This window comes from Chiloscyllium plagiosum, chromosome 4 (genome assembly GCF_004010195.1).
Source record: "Chiloscyllium plagiosum isolate BGI_BamShark_2017 chromosome 4, ASM401019v2, whole genome shotgun sequence".
NCBI lineage: Eukaryota > Metazoa > Chordata > Chondrichthyes > Orectolobiformes > Hemiscylliidae > Chiloscyllium > Chiloscyllium plagiosum.
Genome location: NC_057713.1, coordinates 44,894,336 through 44,914,755, shown reverse-complemented (window position 1 = coordinate 44,914,755; position 20,420 = coordinate 44,894,336). Strand labels below are relative to the sequence as shown.

The window sequence follows — 20,420 nt, the reverse complement described above, 5'->3', positions numbered from 1 at the left end:
ACCTTTCTCTCACTGCTGGACAAAAACATTTGTTTATACCACATTTTCTATTATCAGTTTCAGTATATATTTTGTATGAATTTTGTAGATACAAAAGCAGTAAATTACAAAGATATAGATACAACAGATCAGATAGAATGTGTTGCACATTCTACTGATTAATCTATATGCATTCAGTGGACTTTAAAGGCATATCCTACACCCTTTTAGCACACAGCTATCGTCACACAAATCACAAGCACACAAGAATGCAAGATATTTAAAATTCTTCAGCACACAGGATTAATGCCAAATCTTTCCGAAAGAGTTTTCCTCCATCAGACAAAGCCATGATGCTTTTCTTATATGTTGTAAGATTTTGAATGTCTAAGTCCTGAATTTGAAAAGAAATCAGTTAAATTCCATGCACAACCTTTCAAAATATGCCTTCATTTTCTGTATCTTATTTAAAATTAATGGCTTAACGATATATTTTTGCTACCTTTTTGTTCTTTTCACAAAGATCCCTTAATAGTGCGTCTAATTCATTTTCATCTATGTATCCATTGCCATCCTAAGCAAAAGAAAAATAAGAAAATCTGTGATATGATATGTCGTAGGTGCATCCCTCCATTGTTAATTTCTGTCCTCATTACTAAAAGTTTAACATTTCAGAAGTATATTTGCACTGTAAAGTTACTTGGTCCTTTTCAATTGTCAATTGGTATAAATCTGACAAGTCACATCTGGCAAGTAAACCATGCAGAGAAGTACTTCAGAGCTGTCCATATTATATCACAGCCAGCACTATTGAAATAGCTTTTTTTTAAAAACTAATAGACATGATAAAACACTATTGAGCAATTGCAGCATTGTGGTAATAACAGTTTTACGAGTAATGCAGCAATTCAAGTTAATATTCTGGTGACATAGGTTCAAGTTCCACCATGATAAAAAGGGAATTTAAATTCAACTAATAAATCTGGTGTAAAACTAGTCTCTGTGATAACTATCACCTCACTCCACAGATGCTGCCAGACCTGGGTTTTTTCCCAGCATTCTATTTTTTTTTTTCAGAATTCCATCATCTACAGTATGTGGCTTTTATCTGAATGTTTGATTCACTGCCATTTCTCTTCCAGGTATGCTTACCTTGAAGTTGTAATCTTTTCTCCGTGGTTTCCTTTTAATCTTTTCAGCTAGTTTTAAAAACAAAATTCCGACTCCTTTTCAGTTCTGAAGTCACAATGAACGTAAAAAGTTAACTCTGCTGCCACATCTATTGAATTTTTCTTGCCTTCTCTGTATTTGTTGCAGATTTTCAGCATCTGCAGTATTTATGTTTTATTATGAAACTATCGTTAATGAACCAGATGGATTTTTACAAAAATAATATCCATCGTTTTTAAATCATTAAACTCAAATTGTATTAAAATACCATATTTCCAGATGACCACAATCTTTAACAAAAGGAACAAGTAAAGAATACAGATATAATAACTCAAGTTATATTAATCAAAAACTGGACAAATCCTGCTGGTCCTTGTATAGCTTCTAAAGGTCCTATGATGCTTTTCTAAACTTGCCTTTATTAGTCACTAACTGTAAAATTAAGTGAAATGAGTGTTTCATTGGAATCATAGTCATAGAGTCCCAAAGCACAGAGACAGGCCCTTTGGCCCAAACTGTTCCATGCTAACCAAAATGTCCATTCACACTAACCACACTTCCCTGCACTTTGTGCATAACCTTCTAAACCTTTCCTATCCATGTATTTGTCCAAATGCCTTTTAAATGATGATGTACTGGCTTCAACTACTTCTGCTGGCAGCTTATTCCATATGCATACTGTCCTCTGTGTAAAAAAAAGAGCTGTCCCTCAGGTTTCATTTTATTCTTTAAGGTTAAAGTGATGCCCTCCAGTCGTTGATTCCCCAACCCTGGGAAAAAGACTGAGTGTGTTCACCCTATCCATGCCACTCTTGGTCTTATACACCTCTATAAGGTCCCCCCTCGGTCTCCTATGCTATAAACAAAAAAGTTTTAGCTTGTCCAAACTCTTCCTATAACTCAGATCATTGAGTCCAGGCAACATCCTTGTAAACTTCTTCTGCACTCTTTCCAGTTTTATAACATCCTTCCTCTATCAAGGTGACCAAAAATGAACACACCACTCCAAGTGCGGCCTCATCAATGTCCTGTTTAACTGCAACAAAACTTCCCAACTTCTATACTTGATGTCCTAACTGATGAAGGCCAGTATGCCAGAAGCCGTCTTCACTGCCCTGTGAGTGTCTTGAATTCAATTTAATCCTGTGCCATGAAGAAATGTCATAATAGTTATTGACGTGGCAATCACTTGTTGCCCATCCCAAAGTGATCTTGAATCAAGTGGCTTGACAGGGCATTCCAGAGAGCAGTTAAGACTGCACTACGTTGCTGTGGTCTGGAGTCACATGTAGGGCAGATCAGTTAAGGACGATAAATTTAATTCCCTAAAGAACCTTAAAAATCGGTATTTGACAGTTGATGACAGTCATGATCATCCTTACTGAGACTAACTTTCAATTCCAGATTTATTAACTGAATTTAAATTCTGCCATGGTAGAATAGTCAATGACAAAGTTTGAAAGGTTTGCGTTTGAAAATTTCCCTTAAAGGAAGGAAAAGTTAGAAAGAGACAGATTTAGGGAGGGAGCTGCCAGAGTATGCTGACCATTTCCACACTGTGGTTCAAATCATGCATATTTAAATAAAAGCAAAGTATATAGAAGCATGAAGCAATGAATTTTGTTATGGCAGTGAAGACATCCTTAAGTTTAATGGTCTTTGATTGTCCAAGTGGATTTATCTCAAAAGTCTTCATTTATTAGAAGAACCCCAAATAACTAAAATTTTGGAAATATGCTGTATGTCAAGAGAGGAAGAGGCTAATTCCTGCTCCTCCACCTTTCTCTCTCTCTCTCTCTCTCTCTCTCTCTCATGCACAAGCGCGCACACACACACCCTTAACGTGCCTCCCCCCCCTCCCCAATTTTGGTTTTGTAAATTTTGGGGAGTTTCAATGAGGGATACCTTCCAGAAGTCTTAGTCCCTCAGGCAGAAACATTCACTGATGCTGTGACCTTCCAATTTTCACGCCAAGGGTGGCCATATTTAAATCCTAAAAGCCACACCATTTCAAACCAGGTTTTCTGCAATTCCAAACGACATGACTGAGAGGTGAAGTTGGCACCTGACTTCACAGACAGGGACCTGCAAGGTATGGGTGAATACGTAATGGAGACATGGGCCATCCTCTTTCCTCAGGACCAGTGAAGGGGATCGCAACACCAAATGATGTCTCTCTGGTCTGAAGTAACTATCCATGTCAGTGTGGTGACCATGATCATAGTGAGAAAGATCTACAGCAGGGAAAATGGCTTTTTGGCCCATTGAGTCTGTGCTGGTCAACAGTAATGACTTAACTATTCTAATTCCAAAACCTTATGTATCTTGGCATTGTAAGTCTACATCTAAGTACTACTAAAACGTGAGGAGTGTTTTTTCCTCTACCATCTTTATAGGCAGTGAGTTCCCAGCATACTGAATTGGAAAAAATTTCCTCACATCCCCTCTAAACTGACTTTCCCTTACCTTAACTCTATGCCTCTTGGTCATTCATTCCTTCAAGAGGAAAAGTTCCTTCCTGCCAATCTTGTCTGTGCTCATAATTTTATAAATCTCAGTCATACATTGCTGATAATGTAGATGACAGCATAAAATTACAAAGGGATATTGTAAATCTAGGTGAATGTGTAAAACTGTGGTCGATGGAGTTCAATGTAAGCAAGAGCAACGTTATCTGTTTTGAATTGAAAAAAATATACATCATTGTATATTCTACATTGTATGAAGTTAAGTACAGTGGACGCCCAAAGAGAACTGTGGTTCAAATGCATAACCTTTAAAATTCCATGAATGCTGGTCTTTATATCTAGAAGACGAGAGTGTAAGGATGCGGAAGTTAAGTTGCAGTTAAACAAAAACCTGGTTAGACCTCACAGAGTAAGAATAGATTAGGGAGTTTATTGTAGGTTTACAAGAATGATAGCCTCGACTTCAGCCGTTAAATTATTAGGAGAGATCATTTCAAATTAGACTTGTTTTCTCTGGAATTTAGAAGATTTAAGGCGCGATCTGATCAAAGCCTTCAAGGTGTTAACAGGAAAAAACAAGGTAAATAAATGATTTACACTGGTTGCAGATTGAGAACTAAGGGATATAGCCTGAAAATTAGGACCAGACCATTCAGAATCAATGATAGGAAGCACTTTGACACACAAAGGGTGATAGATTTTTGGAACTCTCTTTCAGAAATTGCAGTGGATGCTGGATCAGTTGTTAATTTTAAATTCAAGATGGATAATTTTTGTTCAGCAAAAGTATTTAGGAATATAGGCCAAAAACAGGCATATGGAATTAAGCCAGAGATCAACCATAATCTCATTGAATGGCAGAACAGGCATGAGGGGCTGAATAGCCTACTCATATTTCTATGTCTCCTCAATTGCCTGTGCTCTAAGGAAAACAACTCCTGTTTATTCAATCTCTTTTCATAACTAAAACTTCTCCAGTCCAGCCAACATCCTAGTATATGTCCTTAATACCCTCACCAATGTAATCACATCTCTCCCATAATATGCATTCCGGAACTACACACAATACACTAACTGTGGGCTAACTAACTTTTTTATACATTTCCAGCATCACCACCTTACTCTTAAACTCTATGCCTCAATTAATAAAAGCAAATATCTCATACCGTCTTAACTGCTTTATCTCCCTAACTTGAAACTTTATTGCTGGAACAGCACAGCAGGTCAGGCAGCATCCAGGGAACAGGAGATTCGACGTTTCGGGCACAGGCCCTTCTTCAGGAATGAGCAGAGAGTGTTCAGCAGGAGAAGATAAAAGGTAGGGAGGAGGGACTTGGAGGAGGGGCATAGGAAATGCAACAGGTGGAAGGAGGGTGATAAGATGACAAAGATGTGCAGGTTAGGTGAATTGGCCGTGCTAAATTCCATAGTGTCCAGGGATGTGCAGGCTAGGTGAGTTAGCCATGGGAAATAGGGGGATGAGGTGGTGGGGTGGGCCTCGGTGGGATGCTCTTTGGAGGGTCGATGCAGACCCAGTCGCCTGAATGGCCTCGTTCTGTTGGGTTTCTATGATTCTAACTCTTTGGAGGCAGCTTGGGAATAGAACTCCATTTTAAAAGTTGAAAATTCAGTAGTGTAGTTATACGTTTAATGAGGTAGCTGGCTCAGCCAATTGAGGGACATCTATCAGTCAATCATCTGAAATCTGAATAGGGCCTCTCTAGGTGTTGATTACTATTGAAGCTTAACTAGGATGAGTCATCTTAGCTCACCTCAGCTCTATTCAGGAGAGGCCCTTTTGGAAGTGCATGATCAGTAAGCTGTGCACAGTCAGGAAGGAGAGATCACATCTGGAGTGAGTATATAGTTCAAGGACTTCCCCTCAGTGCTTCCCTCAGTGCCAGGGACCTGGGTTCAATTCCAGCTTCGAGCGACTGTTTGAGTAGAGTTTGTACGTTCTCAGTGTGTCTGCGTGGGTTCCCTCTGGATGCTCCGGTTTGCTCCCACAGCTCAAAGATGTGCAGGTTAGGTGAATTGGCCGTGCTAAATTCCATAGTGTCCAGGGATGTGCAGGCTAGGTGAGTTAGCCATGGGAAATAGGGGGATGAGGTGGTGGGGTGGGCCTCGGTGGGATGCTCTTTGGAGGGTCGATGCAGACCCAGTCGCCTGAATGGCCTCGTTCTGTTGGGTTTCTATGATTCTAACTCTTTGGAGGCAGCTTGGGAATAGAACTCCATTTTAAAAGTTGAAAATTCAGTAGTGTAGTTATACGTTTAATGAGGTAGCTGGCTCAGCCAATTGAGGGACATCTATCAGTCAATCATCTGAAATCTGAATAGGGCCTCTCTAGGTGTTGATTACTATTGAAGCTTAACTAGGATGAGTCATCTTAGCTCACCTCAGCTCTATTCAGGAGAGGCCCTTTTGGAAGTGCATGATCAGTAAGCTGTGCACAGTCAGGAAGGAGAGATCACATCTGGAGTAAGACACAGCGTGAGTGAGTCTATCATTCCAGGACTTTGGAGGCAGTGTAGGAATTTTGTGCAAAGGGGAAAAGGTGCTTTTTGCTTTTCTGGTTCATAGTTTCTCAAACAGGATACGTTGAAGCCCAGGAACAGGGGCCCATCTCAAAATAAAGCATGACATCAGAGGAAAACCATAAGTTTTCCATTGGTGACGGCAGCTCATGTGACTGTCTATTATACATTGCTTTCAGATTGAAGGTAAATAGGAGAAATGTTTTAAGGCTACAAACTAAAAGACCAGTAGGAATTATTCTTTCAAATATCACAAATTGATGACTGAGTAAATAAAATTGAGATGCCAGGCCAGACAATTTGTTGCAACTGCATGATGTGGAAGCTAGTCTATATTGAGTGTTGGTTGTTTGACGAACTCTGGCTTAGAGCTGATGAGCTGGACTGTGAATTTTGAAAACTGTAAACACATCAGGGAGGGGAAGAGTTACCTGAACAGTGTTTCCAGCGGCAGTCACACCCCTTAGCTTAACTGCCTTAAATTTGGTCAGTGTTCAGGGACAGGAGGGTGTGACTACAAGTGAGGTAAGTAGAGGGTTTCAGGAGGTAGTGCTGAAGGAACCTCAGTCCTTGAGCTTGTCTAACAGGTTTGAGATTCTCCTTGCTCTCTGTGTGGACAATAGTGAGGGCTATGAGGAGGATGAGCAACCTACCCTCTCCCAGTGGTACAGAGAACCATTCAAGAAAGGGGAGAAAAGAGAAATGCAGTTGTAATTGAGGAGAGTATAGTCAGGGAATAGACACAGTTCTCTGTGGCCAGGATTGAAAGTACCAAAGCCTGTGTTGCCTACCTGGTGCCCAGGTTCAGGATGTCTCATCTGAGCTGCAGGGGAACTTGGAGTGAGAAGGGGAAGATCCAGTTGTCGTGGTCCATGTAGGTATCAATGATACAGATGGAAAGAGCTTTTAGTGAGGAAATATGAACAGCTAGGGATTAAATTAAAAAACACCATCAAAAAGATAATAACCTCTGGATTACTACCTGAGCCACAAGAAAATTGGCACAGGGTCAACAAGATGAAAGAGGTAAACCCATGGCTCAAAGATTGGTGTGGGAGAAACGCGTTCCAATTCAAGGAACATTGGCACCAGCACTTGGGGAAGGAGGAAGCTGTGGGTTCAGTTGCATGGAAAATTATGGACAAAGGTAAAGTGGGGGGATCACAGGAGAGGTTATTCCCAGGATAAATAAAAGGACAAAGAGTATGGGAAGGATCAGGAATCTAATTTCAGGCACAGCAGATAAGGGGACAGCTATGAGAAGAGGTGGTCAATTCAGAACTGAGGGTATTGTATTTAAATGCATGCAGTATAGGAAACAAGATAAATGTAGCACAGGTTAAAATTGACGGATACAATGTTGTGGGTATCACAGAGACATGGCTGCAAGGGGATCAGGGCTGGGAATGAACTATCCAATGATCCTATCAATAGGACAGATAGATGGGCAGAAGGCTAGTGACTACTTGAGTTCAACAGGGGTCAGTTATAGAGATCACAACTATTCCCGTCATACATTAATAACCTGGACGAAGGAACTGAGTGTATTGTTGTAGTGTTGAGGAAGTGGGGAGGCTGCAGAAGAAGCATTCCTGAAGAAGGGCCTGTGCCCGAAACGTCAAATCTCCTGTTCCCTGGATGCTGCCTGACCTGCTGTGCTGTTCCAGCAATAAAGTTTCAACTTTGATCTCCAGCATCTGCAGACCTCACTTTCTCCTCGAAGATTATCTCCCTAACTTGCTACCTTAATGAACTAGTGGATATGCACACAAAGGTCCTTCTGATCCTCAGTGCTTCCCAGGGTCATGCTGTTCATGTATTTTCTTTCATTGCTTGTCCTGCCTAAGTACACCACCTCACACTTATCCAGATTGAATTTCATTTTCTAATTGGTCTGGAGGCAGGTAGAGCAATGTTATAGCCAGTTAATCACTTTTTAGGGTCTGCAAGGGTAAGTTCCACCATCCTCTCTGCTATCTCTCTCACAGCTTGTTCCCTCCCTTCTTTTACAAGGCACCGTCTGCCCACAAGAGGACGACAACTTCACTTGAGAAAAAAAGCCTCAAACGGTCCACGGGCCAGGCTTTTTGCTGTAACCTCCTCCCGCTACTGACTCCATGTCATCGTTACATACTTTCCATCGTGGTGCCTACTTTAGCTTGATTTAATTTGGAAATGTTTTGGTGAGCATATCTGAGCAGCTGGCCAAGGAAGAAGTACTGGAAAAGCACAGCAGTTCAGACAGCATCCGAGGAGCAGGAAAATCGATGTTTCGGGCAAAAGCCCTTCATCAGGAATACAGGCAGAGAGCCTGAAGTGTGGACATTTGTCTCTCCACCCTTCAGGCACTGCCTGTATTCCTGATGAAGGGCTTTTGCCCGAAACATCGATTTTTCCTGTTCCTCGGATGCTGTCTGAACTGCTGTGCTTTTCCAGCCCCACTCTAATCCAGAATCTGGTTTCCAGCATCTGCAGTCATTGTTTTTACCAAGGAAGAAGTACACCAGGTCACTGCAGAGATCAGATACATTCCCGAGTCCATGCAGAAAAGGGCCCTATGGTGTTCACTATTAGCAACCTTGTAAAAATAAAGTGGAACCCACAGACAAAACAAAACAAACAAACTCTGCCTCCTGTGTGTGTGCTGGCAGCCATGTTTATGTTGTTTGGTTGACAATAGAAGGTTCCAGATTGTACTCGATATTGAGATTTTAGGTTGCCTTTCCCCCATCTCCATGTTCTGTTCTGCATAGTAGTCTATGTTAACTCCTTAGCATGGAGTCTCCTGATGTTCATACCCAACTCTTTTATTTAAATGTTAGTATCTCTAATTTTCCCTTTACACGGAGATCGGTCACACAAACTCACTATCAAAATTGCTATCTGTTGCATCCCCTCCCCAAGAGGCTTGGATGGCAGTGACTACCAAGGACTCCCTTCTGTAGTACGCAGTGCCCTCCCGTGCTATTATCTGTTCCCATTCTTGTATCTAGATTTGCTTCTTTCTGTGTCTCAGCATACTGGCTCCAACCCCTATTTGATGTCCTCATGGTTCCTTACACAGGTCTGCCCCCTGATAACCAGCTTTGACCTTCAGTGCACAAACACCCTGGATGGATTGATTGCCCATCCCACAGATTGACTGACTTGAGAGGACACTCCACGCTGATGATGGCCTAGGCCCTTTACTAATATCTTTGTAAATTGGTTGGACTCAACCCTCAGTCTATAAGGACATGCATCCTAGGACTAATCTCAGCAAGAAACTAAGTCACCATGGACAATCCTCTGACTGAGATCAAGTGATGCCCTTGACTGACTATTGTAGCAACCCCTGACAGATGACAGGCCCCCTTCACTGAACTAAGGACTGCTCCCCTTAGCATTTCATACATGGTCATTGGTTGAAGGGGATATGCAATGTGTTTGCCACATAAGCTGCAAGCATTTGCTGTAGCTATGACTTTAATAGCTGTATAGCAACATGTCCACCACCTTGACTATTCACTAATGGAGGCCATGACTTGGTTTCTGCACTATAAGGCAAGACAATATACAACAACTGTGCTACTTCATTCAAAATAAGATCAATGTACAAATGACAATACAGAGAAGCTGAGTGTCATAGTAAGTGTAAAGTGAATGAGCACTCAGAAAGCACTCTGAGATGCACCCTGTTTCAATGTATGAGATGGGTGCCTGTCCCTGTGTACCAAGTGGCCCAGCAACAGCATAACAATTTAAGGTATCAATGATCTCCAAAATAGTGAAGAGTTAAGTTATATTATAAGTTATTTGGAGATGTGCTATGAAACTGTGATGAAGCTGAAACTTTAGGTGCAGCTGGTCACTGCCCATGATGCATTCCCTGGGATGCTGGCGAATGCTGACCAGCTGCAGTTTCCAGGGTAACAGCTCTGACATTGAAGTCAGAAATTGATACCATTTAGTTTCTCACTGGTACTTGGGAAACTAGAAACCTACATTCAAGTGAGATTGGCTAATAATGAGATGTTAAAGGTTATAAACAGAACTCTCGTGAGATTCTCATTGTGCCATTGAAACGTTAAGAGGAAAATCGAAGATGTTTTTCCTTGATGTCAAGAATCTAATTTCTTTTTCATTTTCACTATATTTTTCCAACTTTCTCACCAAATCTTTCAGATACTGGGAAAACCTGTGACCCACTCATCAGAATTCTCAGACCCCTAATATTAAAGCTGTTTCTCTCTCCTGAGATACTGCCAGATCTGCCTATTTCCAATATTTTCTGATTTGACTTTGCATAGTAAATTATGTTTTATAGTAAAGTCAAATTTGTTGTGAAGAGTAGCTTATTATGCAGGCATTTTCTGCATCTTGATGCACTTACAATAGTGCTAGGACATGGAAGTTTATTTAATATTTTAAAAATCCACCATTAATAATAGAAACTTCCTCTTGCTTATTTTATTTAAGTTCAAAGCTGGCTTCCTGATTAACACTCTGCAAGCTGCTGTATTTAAGAAGTGAAAAACAAAGTGAATCCAATTCAGTGTATTTTTCACCACAAGCAGGTTATTTTCTATATCCAATATATAAATAAAATGTTTATATGCTGTATTTAAAATAACTTAATATTGTCTTTCCATGAGATAATTTAATGAATTCAACTGTCTTCAAAGACAAATTGCCTGAGTAAAGACTACTTCACTGATTTGGATACTTTCATAAAGTGGGCTATGGATACTAAAAAATTTTCTGCAACTAGCTGAAAACAGAAGATCAGAGGTACATCCAAGGATCCTTGTAGGTATGGCATGAATGCCTCTGATCTTCACACCTGGGAGATATTAGCAAATCACAGAAGGAAATGGCGATGGAGCAGTGTGTCGTGATGATCAGTGGCTTGGTGATAGACACTGACACCAAAAACAACAATCCATAATGTCATCTAATAACCACTTCACATTAAGTACTTATAGAATCATAGAGATGTACTGCACGGAAAGAGACCCTTCAGTCCAACCCTTCCATGCTGACCAGATATCCCAACCCAATCTAGTCCCACCTGCCAACACCCAGCCCATATGCCTCCAAACCCTTCCTATTCATATACCCATCCAAATGGCTTTTAAATGTTGCAATTGTACTAGCAACACCACTTTCTCTGGCAGCTTATTCCATACACGTACCACCCTCTGCGTGAAAAAGTTGCTCCTTAGGTCTTTTTTATATCTTTCCCATCCCACCCTAAACCTATGCCCTCTCGTTCTGAACTCCGCCACCACAGGGAAAAGACTTTGTCTATTTATCCTATCCATGCCCCTCGTGATTTTGTAAACATCTATAAGGTCACCACTCAACCTTTGGCGCTCCACGGAAAACAGACCCAGCCTGTTCAGCTCTCGCTATAGCACAAGTCCTCCAATCCTGGCAACATCCTTGTACATCTTTTCTGAAGTCTTTCAAGTTTCACAACATCTTCCTGATAGGAAGGAGACCAGAATTGCAAGCAATATTCTAACAGTGGCCTAACCAATGTCCTTACAGCTGCAACATGACCTCCCAACTCCACTACTCAATACTCTGACCAATAAAGGAAAGCATACCAAACACCTTCTTCACTATCCTATCTAACCGTGATTCCGCATACAAGGAGCTATGAACCTGCACTCTAAGGTCTCTTTGTTTAGCAACACTCCCGAGGACCTCGCATTTATCTGAATTAAACTCAATCTGCCACTTCTCAGCCCATTGGCCCATCTGATCAAGATCTCGTTGAAATCTGAGCTAACTTTCTTCGCTGTCCACTACACCTCCAATTTTGGTGTCATCTGCAAACTTACTGACTCTATCTCTTATGCTCACATCCAAATCATTTATATAAATGATGAAAAGTAGTGGACTCAGCACCGATCCTTGTGGCACTCCATTGGTCACAGGCCTCAACCACTACCCTCCATCTTCTACCTTTAAGCCAGTTCTGTATCCAAATGGCTTGTTCTCCCTGTATTCCATGAGATCTAATTTTGCTAACCAGTCTCTCATGGGGAACCTTGTCGAACTGAAGTCCATATAGATCACATCTACCGCTCTGCCCTCATCAATCCTCTTTGTTACTTCTTCAAAAGACTCAATCAAGTTTGTGAGACATGATTTCCCACACACAAAGCCATTTTGACTATCCCTAATCAGTCCTTGCCTTTCCATATACATGTACATCCTGTCCCTCAGGGTTCCCTCCAACAACTTGCCCACCACCAGGTTCACTGGTCTATAGTTCCCTGGCTTGTCCTTACCACCTTTCTTAAACAGTGGCACCACTTTAACCAACCTCCAGTTTTCTGGCACTTCACCTGTGACTATCAATGATACAAATATTTCATTAAGAGACCCAGCGATCATTTCCCTAGCTTCCCACAGAGTTCTAAGGTACACCTGATCAGGTTCTGGGGATTTATCCACTTTTATGTGTTTCAAGACATCCAGCACTTCGTTCTCTGTAATATGGACATTTTTCAAGATGTCACTAACTATTTCTCGACATTCTATATCTTCCACGTCCTTTTCCATAGTAAATACTGATGCAAAATACTCGCTTAGTATCTCCTCCATTTTCTGCGGCTCCACACAAAGGCTGCCTTGCTGCCGCCTTGCTGATTTTTGAGGGGCCTATTCTCTCCCTAGTTACCCTTTTGTTCTTAATGTATTTTTAAAAACCCTTTGGATCCTCAATTCTATTTGCCAAAGCTATCTCATGTCCCCTTTTTGCCCTCCTGATTTTCCTCTTAAGTATACTCCTACTGCCTTTATACTCTTCCAAGGATTCACACGATCTATCCTGTCTATACCTTACATATGCTTCCTTCTTTTTCTTAACCAAACCCTCAATTTCTTTAGTCATCCAGCATTCCCTATAACTATTGACCTTTCCTTTTACCTTAAGGGGAATATACCTTCTCTGGAGTACTTGTGGCAGGTCAACTTACAGATTGGTCTGTTCAGCCAGTAGTAAAATCATTACATGTGAAGCTACCTCATCCCAAATGTCCCAATGGATTTGATTCGCTGCACGTCCTTGTATACTTGTATGTTTTTCAAGCTGCATTATTTTCAAACTGAATTTAGAGGAGTGGACCATGTGGCTCTTTAAGCCTGCTCTCCCAATGTATAAAAACATAGCTGATTTTCTACCTCATTTTTGTCCTATCCCCAAATACATTGATTCCCTTAGTGCCCAAATTCGATCTCAGTCTGAGCACAATGTCTGAACATCTACAGCCTTCTGTGTGCAGAATTCAAAGATTCTCCTCAATCCTAAATAGCCAACCCATTATCATGAAACTGTGACTCCCCCCACCATTCAAAAATAGAAGGGAAGCAACCACTGTTGTTACAGTATAAAAGTGACACAAGACAGAGTTTATAAATATATTTGCAGCATTTAGTGTCTGATATGGAGTACTGCAAGTAGAATGTAAAATACTTTCCCATTAACAATATTATTTATATCCTAGGATTTTGGTGCTGCAACGGTATATTGGAATTTTCTTTATAAAGCAAAGCTCTACATAATCTTTTGAAATGCTTTGGGATGTTGTATTAAAGATGCCACACAAGTAAAAATTACTGTACATGCAGAAGGATGCAGTTCAAACCATTGGGACAGAATTGGTTCTTTCAAAGAAAAATCTTATTACTTCCATTCCTGCTTTTTTCCGCATATCTCTAAATCTTTTTCATTGTTCAAATATTTATCCAATTATCTTTTGAAGGCTACTACTGAGTTAGGAAACATCATCCCAGTAAGCAGCATGTTTCAAATCCTGACTACTTGCATGAAAATTTATCTTCTTGCATCGCTTATGATTCTTTTGTCAATCACCTTAAATCCATGTTCCCTGGTTATCAACTGTGAACCAGTGGAAACAGTTTATCTTTATTTGTAATTTGGAGATGTGGATGTTGGACTGGGGTGTATAAAGTTAAAAATAACACAATTATAACACAACACCAAGTTATAGTCCAACAGGTTTAATTGGAAGCACTAGCTTTCGGAGCGCTGCTCCTTTATCAGGTGGTTGATGACCACTTAAACCTGTTGGACTATAACCTGGTGTTGTGTGATTTTTCACTTTATTTGCTCATTCTCTGCTTATTTCAAATCTCCTTATTAATCTTCTCTGCTCTAAGCCCACATTGGCTGCAATAGTAGGTTCCCTATCTTGGTCAGATGGTCAAGTTTTAAGTGTCTCCTGTCCTGGATGCGTAATGTGAGATATCTCTGCAGGTTAATGAAAGCTATCTAACCAAGGAGGCCTGTACGTTAGATTCCCTATAGTATGGAAACAGGCCCATCAGCCCAACAAGTCCACACCAATCCTCCAAAGAGTAACCCACCCAGACCCTTTCCCCTACACTATATTTAATCCCTGACTAATGCATCTAACACTATGGGCAATTTAGTATGGCTAATTCACCTGACCTGCACATCTTTGGACTGTGGGAGGAAACCACAGCACCCGAAGGAAACCCAGCAGACACGGGGAGAATGTGCAAACTCCACACAGTCAGTCACCTATACAAATAATGACTAGTATGGATAAAGGTAAAATCACAGAAACACCAGGTCATAGTCCAACTGGTTTAGTTGGAAGTACTTCCAAAACTGTTGGACTATGACCTAATATTGTGTGATTTTTAACTCTACACAAATAAGACTGCTCTCTGAAAACAACCACAGCCCCTGCAGTCTACTCATATCTCTCATCCCAGGAACCATTCTCATAAATCTTTTACAGGCTGCCCACAGGTTATGAATGCGTTCTATTCTTGAGTACAATCATAAGTCAATTATATGCAAGTTGGAACATGATATAAAATGAAATAGGATAAAAAGCCATTTGTAACTATGAACCAGTGTTAGCATGTCGGGTTTTCTAAGTGGATATTTAATAAACCTTTGCATGGGGTCTCAGTTGTAAGTATATGTTCATAAGTCAGATGTTCATAATGTAAATATAGGTGACTGCCTATATTTACAATCTCCACAACCTTTGAGCCTGTCAAAGTATGTACCTAAAATTGGCTACAGTACTCCAGCTGGAGTGCAGCTGGTAATTTGTACAGATTTAGAACAGCTTCCTGACTTTTTGTACTTACCTCTATATATAAAGGCAATATTGCATGTCTTTCATCAAGCTGTCCTGCCACACTCAGAGGATGGAGCACAAGCATCCGTAGGCCTACTTGCATCTCCTTTAAAATTGTACCATCTTGCAAGTAGTGCACACATTGTTCCTTCCAAAATGTACCACACTGTTTTCTATATTGAATTGCATCTGCCAAATATCTGCTGTTGCAGTAGCCTATGTCCTCACTATATTTTCAAATTTAGTGTTAACTGCAAATTTTATAGTTATTGGCTGAAGTCCATCATTATGTTTATAACAGTGTAACAAGTTGTAGTGCAAAAAGGAGATCATTTGGCCCTATCATATGTACACCAGCTTTTCAAATGAGGATGCACTTTGTGCCGTTCTCCTGCATGGTCTTCCTTTGCTGATAAACATCTAATTCTTCTTTGAATAGCTCAGCTGAACCATTATATGAAGATAGGTGCAGAAGTAGGTAATTTGGCTTCCTTAGTCTACTCCGCCAATCAATAAGATCATGTTGAGAGACAAAAAAACTGCAGATGCTAGAATCCAAGGTAGACAAGCAGGAGGCTGGAAGACACAGTTTACAAATAACAGTAAGTTGAGTGGCAGCTGCCAGAATCTCCCTTTTTGTTTAAATATTGGTGACCAGGAACTGCCACTGTCCACTGCTGGGTAACCATGGGTCTGCTGAAGAATCGCTAGGCAGTCTCTTCATGTGATGCTGAACCCTTCAGACACTGGCAAAATGTCCGCTGAGTTGGGAAGAGGCTCTCAACTGGCCACTTAAGTAGATCAATTGACTATAAGTTAGCAGCTCATCTGCTGTCATACCCCCTGCAGGCAAAATGTCGTGGCAGTGGGAAGATTTCAGGCATGTTTCCCTGCCACCTTTCCAGCTCTCTGACCTCATAATCTGTTCCCGAGGGGCTGATAAAATCTAGTCTATAGTCACCAAATCAATTCCTCTTCCAAATTGTCATTGTCTGAATTGTACTGCTTCTCCATTACTGAGAGGGTACCAAGACCTTTACTTGTGATCAGTAATGCCCCTTGATACCCTCTTAAAAGTAAAATACTGTGGATGATGGGCATTAGAAATAAAAGCATAAAATGCTGGAGAAACTCAACAGCTCTGGCAGCACCTGTTAGTGCTAGTGTTTCAGGTTGAAAGATGCTTCAGAATTTTTGAAGCTTTTCATTTCAAACATCCTGACTGATAATTGTCATCAAACTGATGATAATCAGGCTAGTGAACATGATTATCACTTCAGCACTGAAAATTCAACATCTAATCACTAGGTTGCAAAATAAGTGATCCTGCTATGATGTTGCACAGTACATGCTTAGCCAAAATTAATTGTTAATTGTTTTAATCTTAGCTATTGATGGGATTATTTATCCAATAATTTATTTGTTAACTTTTGAGACACTCTGGAGAGTGACTGTCTCTGTTAAAGTATAATGTCACAGATTGGCTTAGAGGTGCTGGTGTCAGACTAGGGTGGACAAAGTTAAAAATCACACAGCACCAGTTTACAGTCCAACAGGTTTATTTGGAAGCACTAGCTTTTGGAGCACCATTCCTTCATCAGGTGGTTGAAGCATCAGGAACTACCTGGGGAAGGAGCGGTGCTCTGAAAGCTAGTGCTTCCAAATAAACCTGTTGGACTATAACCTGTTGTTGTGTGATTTTTAACTTTGTCACAGAAAGGAACTTTCTTCCACTCATCCAGAGTCACTCCAACCCTAAACTATTGTCCTGGTTTGGGAGTTCCATTCCGTATACATCAGTGAGTTATATAGTCTGTCAAGTGTAGAGGCTGAAATCAAGTACGCAGCAGGACTAATCAGTCAGAAACATGGTGAATACAGTGGTAGACTTCCACTGAAATGCTGAGCCTCAGATAAGACATAAGCAACAAAGTGCTTCGCCCAACTTATAGGCAGGAGAAGCTTCTACAAGGCCATCTTCCCCTATTTTGCAAAGTCAGTCTTTCTGTCACTAATGACATCTTCCATGCAGTGGCACCTCAAACATCAATTACTGGTAATAAGTTTAATTAGCAACTATTGCACTGAGTGGGAAAGGGAAATTATATCAATGATTGCACTTTGCTGACCAAAGTTTCTATCATTCTCCATTGCAATTCCAGCTTTCCTTGAGGGAGGAGATAGCCCCCTCTGGAATGTATAGTTGAACACTTTTTTCTACATCTGATACTATTTTCACATTAGAAAATATTTAATTGTAACACATTATTGTTTTATAACTAAATGATATTTGGTTCTCTTGAGCTCTATTCATACCCAAGATGGCAATGTTACTTCTTTAAAATAATGAAACTGTTTTTCTTATAGTAACATATTCCTGATGATATATTTAGTTAATTAAAGGTTAAATATTAGATGTTAGTAAACTTACCTGATCATAATAGTCAAAAATATCATTAAATTCCGTTGAAGTCATATTCACCCCCTGAAAAATTAAAAAGAAATCAAATAACAGAATGTTGAAGTGAATGGTGTTTCTGTAAATTGCAATCAATTGTTATAATATTTGTAAATCTGTAAACATGTACAGTATGAATGATCCTTCTTGCTTGCTGCAGTTTAAATAAGTATCTGTTATAAGATGAAAACATCTACAGAGATAGTTTTAAGTGATCAAAACAGTTAAAAAATTTGTGAACAATTGTTGCCCAGAGTGGGAATTTGGCATTTGCCTGATGAGACGCAAAAGGCTGATACTGGTTCTGCTGTGCCACAGTGCAACATACTTTGAAAGTGCATCTTAAGAAAACATAAAAATCAGCAAACTGCTGCCATCCTGGAGTTGGAAAGTACAGGCTTCCAGCCAGCACAAAATAATAGCTAATTCCACTATGACAAAAAATGTGATCCAAATAAATGGCAGAGTTGCATATTTTATAATTTGAGCATACCATGTTTTATATTGATAGCATTATGTGCCATTTGTGAAATTGCGAGTATACACATCTTTCTATTTAAATTGTAGTATGGTGTTTCTAATCATCACAGTTGCTCAAGTTACTGTACTTCGTTTATCCCCAAATGCATTTCTTTTACATATCAATATGCTTATTCCAAAGAAATTACCTACCTGAAATTTAAGAAGAAAATTTTCTTTGTCAGGAAGTAACCTATTCAAAAATGAATTTTGCATATAAGTAGTTATGTTTTTACTATTTCAATAATACTATTGCTTTAAACAATAAATTTGGACTGAAAGTGACATACCTTGCCATTTCGCCCAGTCCCAGCTTTCCGTCATTATTTGAATCGAACATTTTAAGCTTAAAAAAAATTAAAGTTTCCAAAAATGAATTTCCTAAAATGTTTTCAGAAAATTTAAATTAAGTCAAATTTATAAAAACAAAATGTTGCATTAAGAAATTTGCAGGGTTTTCTTCAGGTTACAGATATTCAACCACAGATAAACAAGATAAATTATCAAAGTCTAAATTGTTTTGTCTATCTCAATGACCAGATATGTTGACATTAATTCTATTATCTCGCTGTTTCTGTCTTTGTACAAACATCTAACTTCAGAATTCCCAAGTTACTTGGCCAAAGGATGCTGTATTGTTTGAGTTGACAGGTTGTTGCATGATGATTTATATTAAAGGACATTGATGTTGAGCGTATGATTTACATTGTGAATACTGTGTCCAACAGGAAAGGTTAAAGCATGCTACTAGCAGATGTAAGACTTTAAGTATCAATTTTGAATTCCTTTATCAGACTTCATTGCTTCTGCCAATTTCCTGGTTTTGGCCTATTCTTTAATAGCTTTCAATATGCATTGCCTCAAATATTATCAACTGAAAATTGTAGTCAATAGGAAGGAAATATTATTATTTTCCATGTATTTTTGATCAATAAAGGTTCATTATTAGGTATGCAATAGGTGATGTAGGACAGTGGAGGGGCCGAAGGTTCGTAATGCCTTCAAGGTTAGGTTGACACAAACATTGATTACTTGAAAGTGTAAATGGATACAAAATGGTCAGTGATACCTAAACAACATATAATACAGTTCAGTTTGATGAACATTAAACATTTCTTCTATACTTCATGAAATCTTCCTTTCTCCACTTGCCTGGATGAGTGAAATTCCAACAACAGTCAAGAAGTTCAACACCATCCAAAACTGGCACTCCATCCACAAAATTTAATATTCACTCTGTTTATCTCCAAAGCTATGTGAACTATCTACAAGTCGTACTGCAACAACTCACCAAGATTCCTTAGAAGCACCTTACAAACCCGTGACGTCTTCCACCTGAAAGGACAAGGTCAGCAATATATGGGAACACCATTGTCTCCAAGCCACTCATCATACTGACTTGGAAATGCATAGCCGCTCCTTCAATGGGGCAAAATCATGAAACTCCCTTTCTAGCAGTACTGTAAGTATACCTACACCCTAAGGGCTGCAGCAATTCAAGAAGGCAGCTCACCATTGCCTTCTGCAGGGCAATTAAGGACAGGCAATAAATGATGGCCCAGCTCACCACATCCACATCATATAACAAAGAAAAAATTAAAAAATTAGACCTTACCACAAATTGAGCAGAGTACTGCTGTTGTTCATTAAGATACTAAATATGCAATTCCAGCAGTAATATTGATATTGTATTTAATCTACTTAAATGCAATTCCTTGAAACATCAATATATATTCTAACTTAACATTATTACTGATCATATGATTTGAAATTCAATTCAATCCTTGCTGATTTTGGTTGTTCATAAGCTGTTTATTTCTTTTTGTTTCTTCTGAACCAATGACAAAGATTCTTGCCAAGTTGAAGAGTTTAGACGTAAGTACTCTGTCACACATTTTGGGGAAAAAATTAACATTGGTATAAATCCTCAAGATTGAACATAAAGTGATAAAGATATGATGAAATTGTACACATTTAAAACAAAATATTTCATTTTCAAGTATATTATAGATACAGAAGTAATGTGTAGACCACCAAATCTCTTTTGGGAACAGTCATAGATCTTGATATGAGTGATACTTGCTCCACTACCAGTCTTGTCTAAATTAATCCCTGCCAACAATAAAGTGGAGGAAACAAGGTTTATCCAACTGGA

General features: G+C 39.6%; 1 protein-coding gene across 1 annotated transcript in view; it reads right to left on the bottom strand.

The window, feature by feature from the left end:
- Positions 1-234: 234 nt before the first annotated feature.
- Positions 235-20,420, bottom strand: part of calb1 (calbindin 1) — an 85,982-nt gene continuing 65,796 nt past the window's right edge. The window contains exons 7-11 of the mRNA XM_043688125.1: positions 18,556-18,611; positions 18,419-18,458; positions 17,720-17,773; positions 482-553; positions 235-373 (exon numbers count right to left, since the gene is read on the bottom strand). Coding sequence (XP_043544060.1) covers positions 260-373; positions 482-553; positions 17,720-17,773; positions 18,419-18,458; positions 18,556-18,611 — 336 coding nt within the window. The 3' untranslated portion in view covers positions 235-259. The remainder of the gene's footprint in view (positions 374-481; positions 554-17,719; positions 17,774-18,418; positions 18,459-18,555; positions 18,612-20,420) is intronic.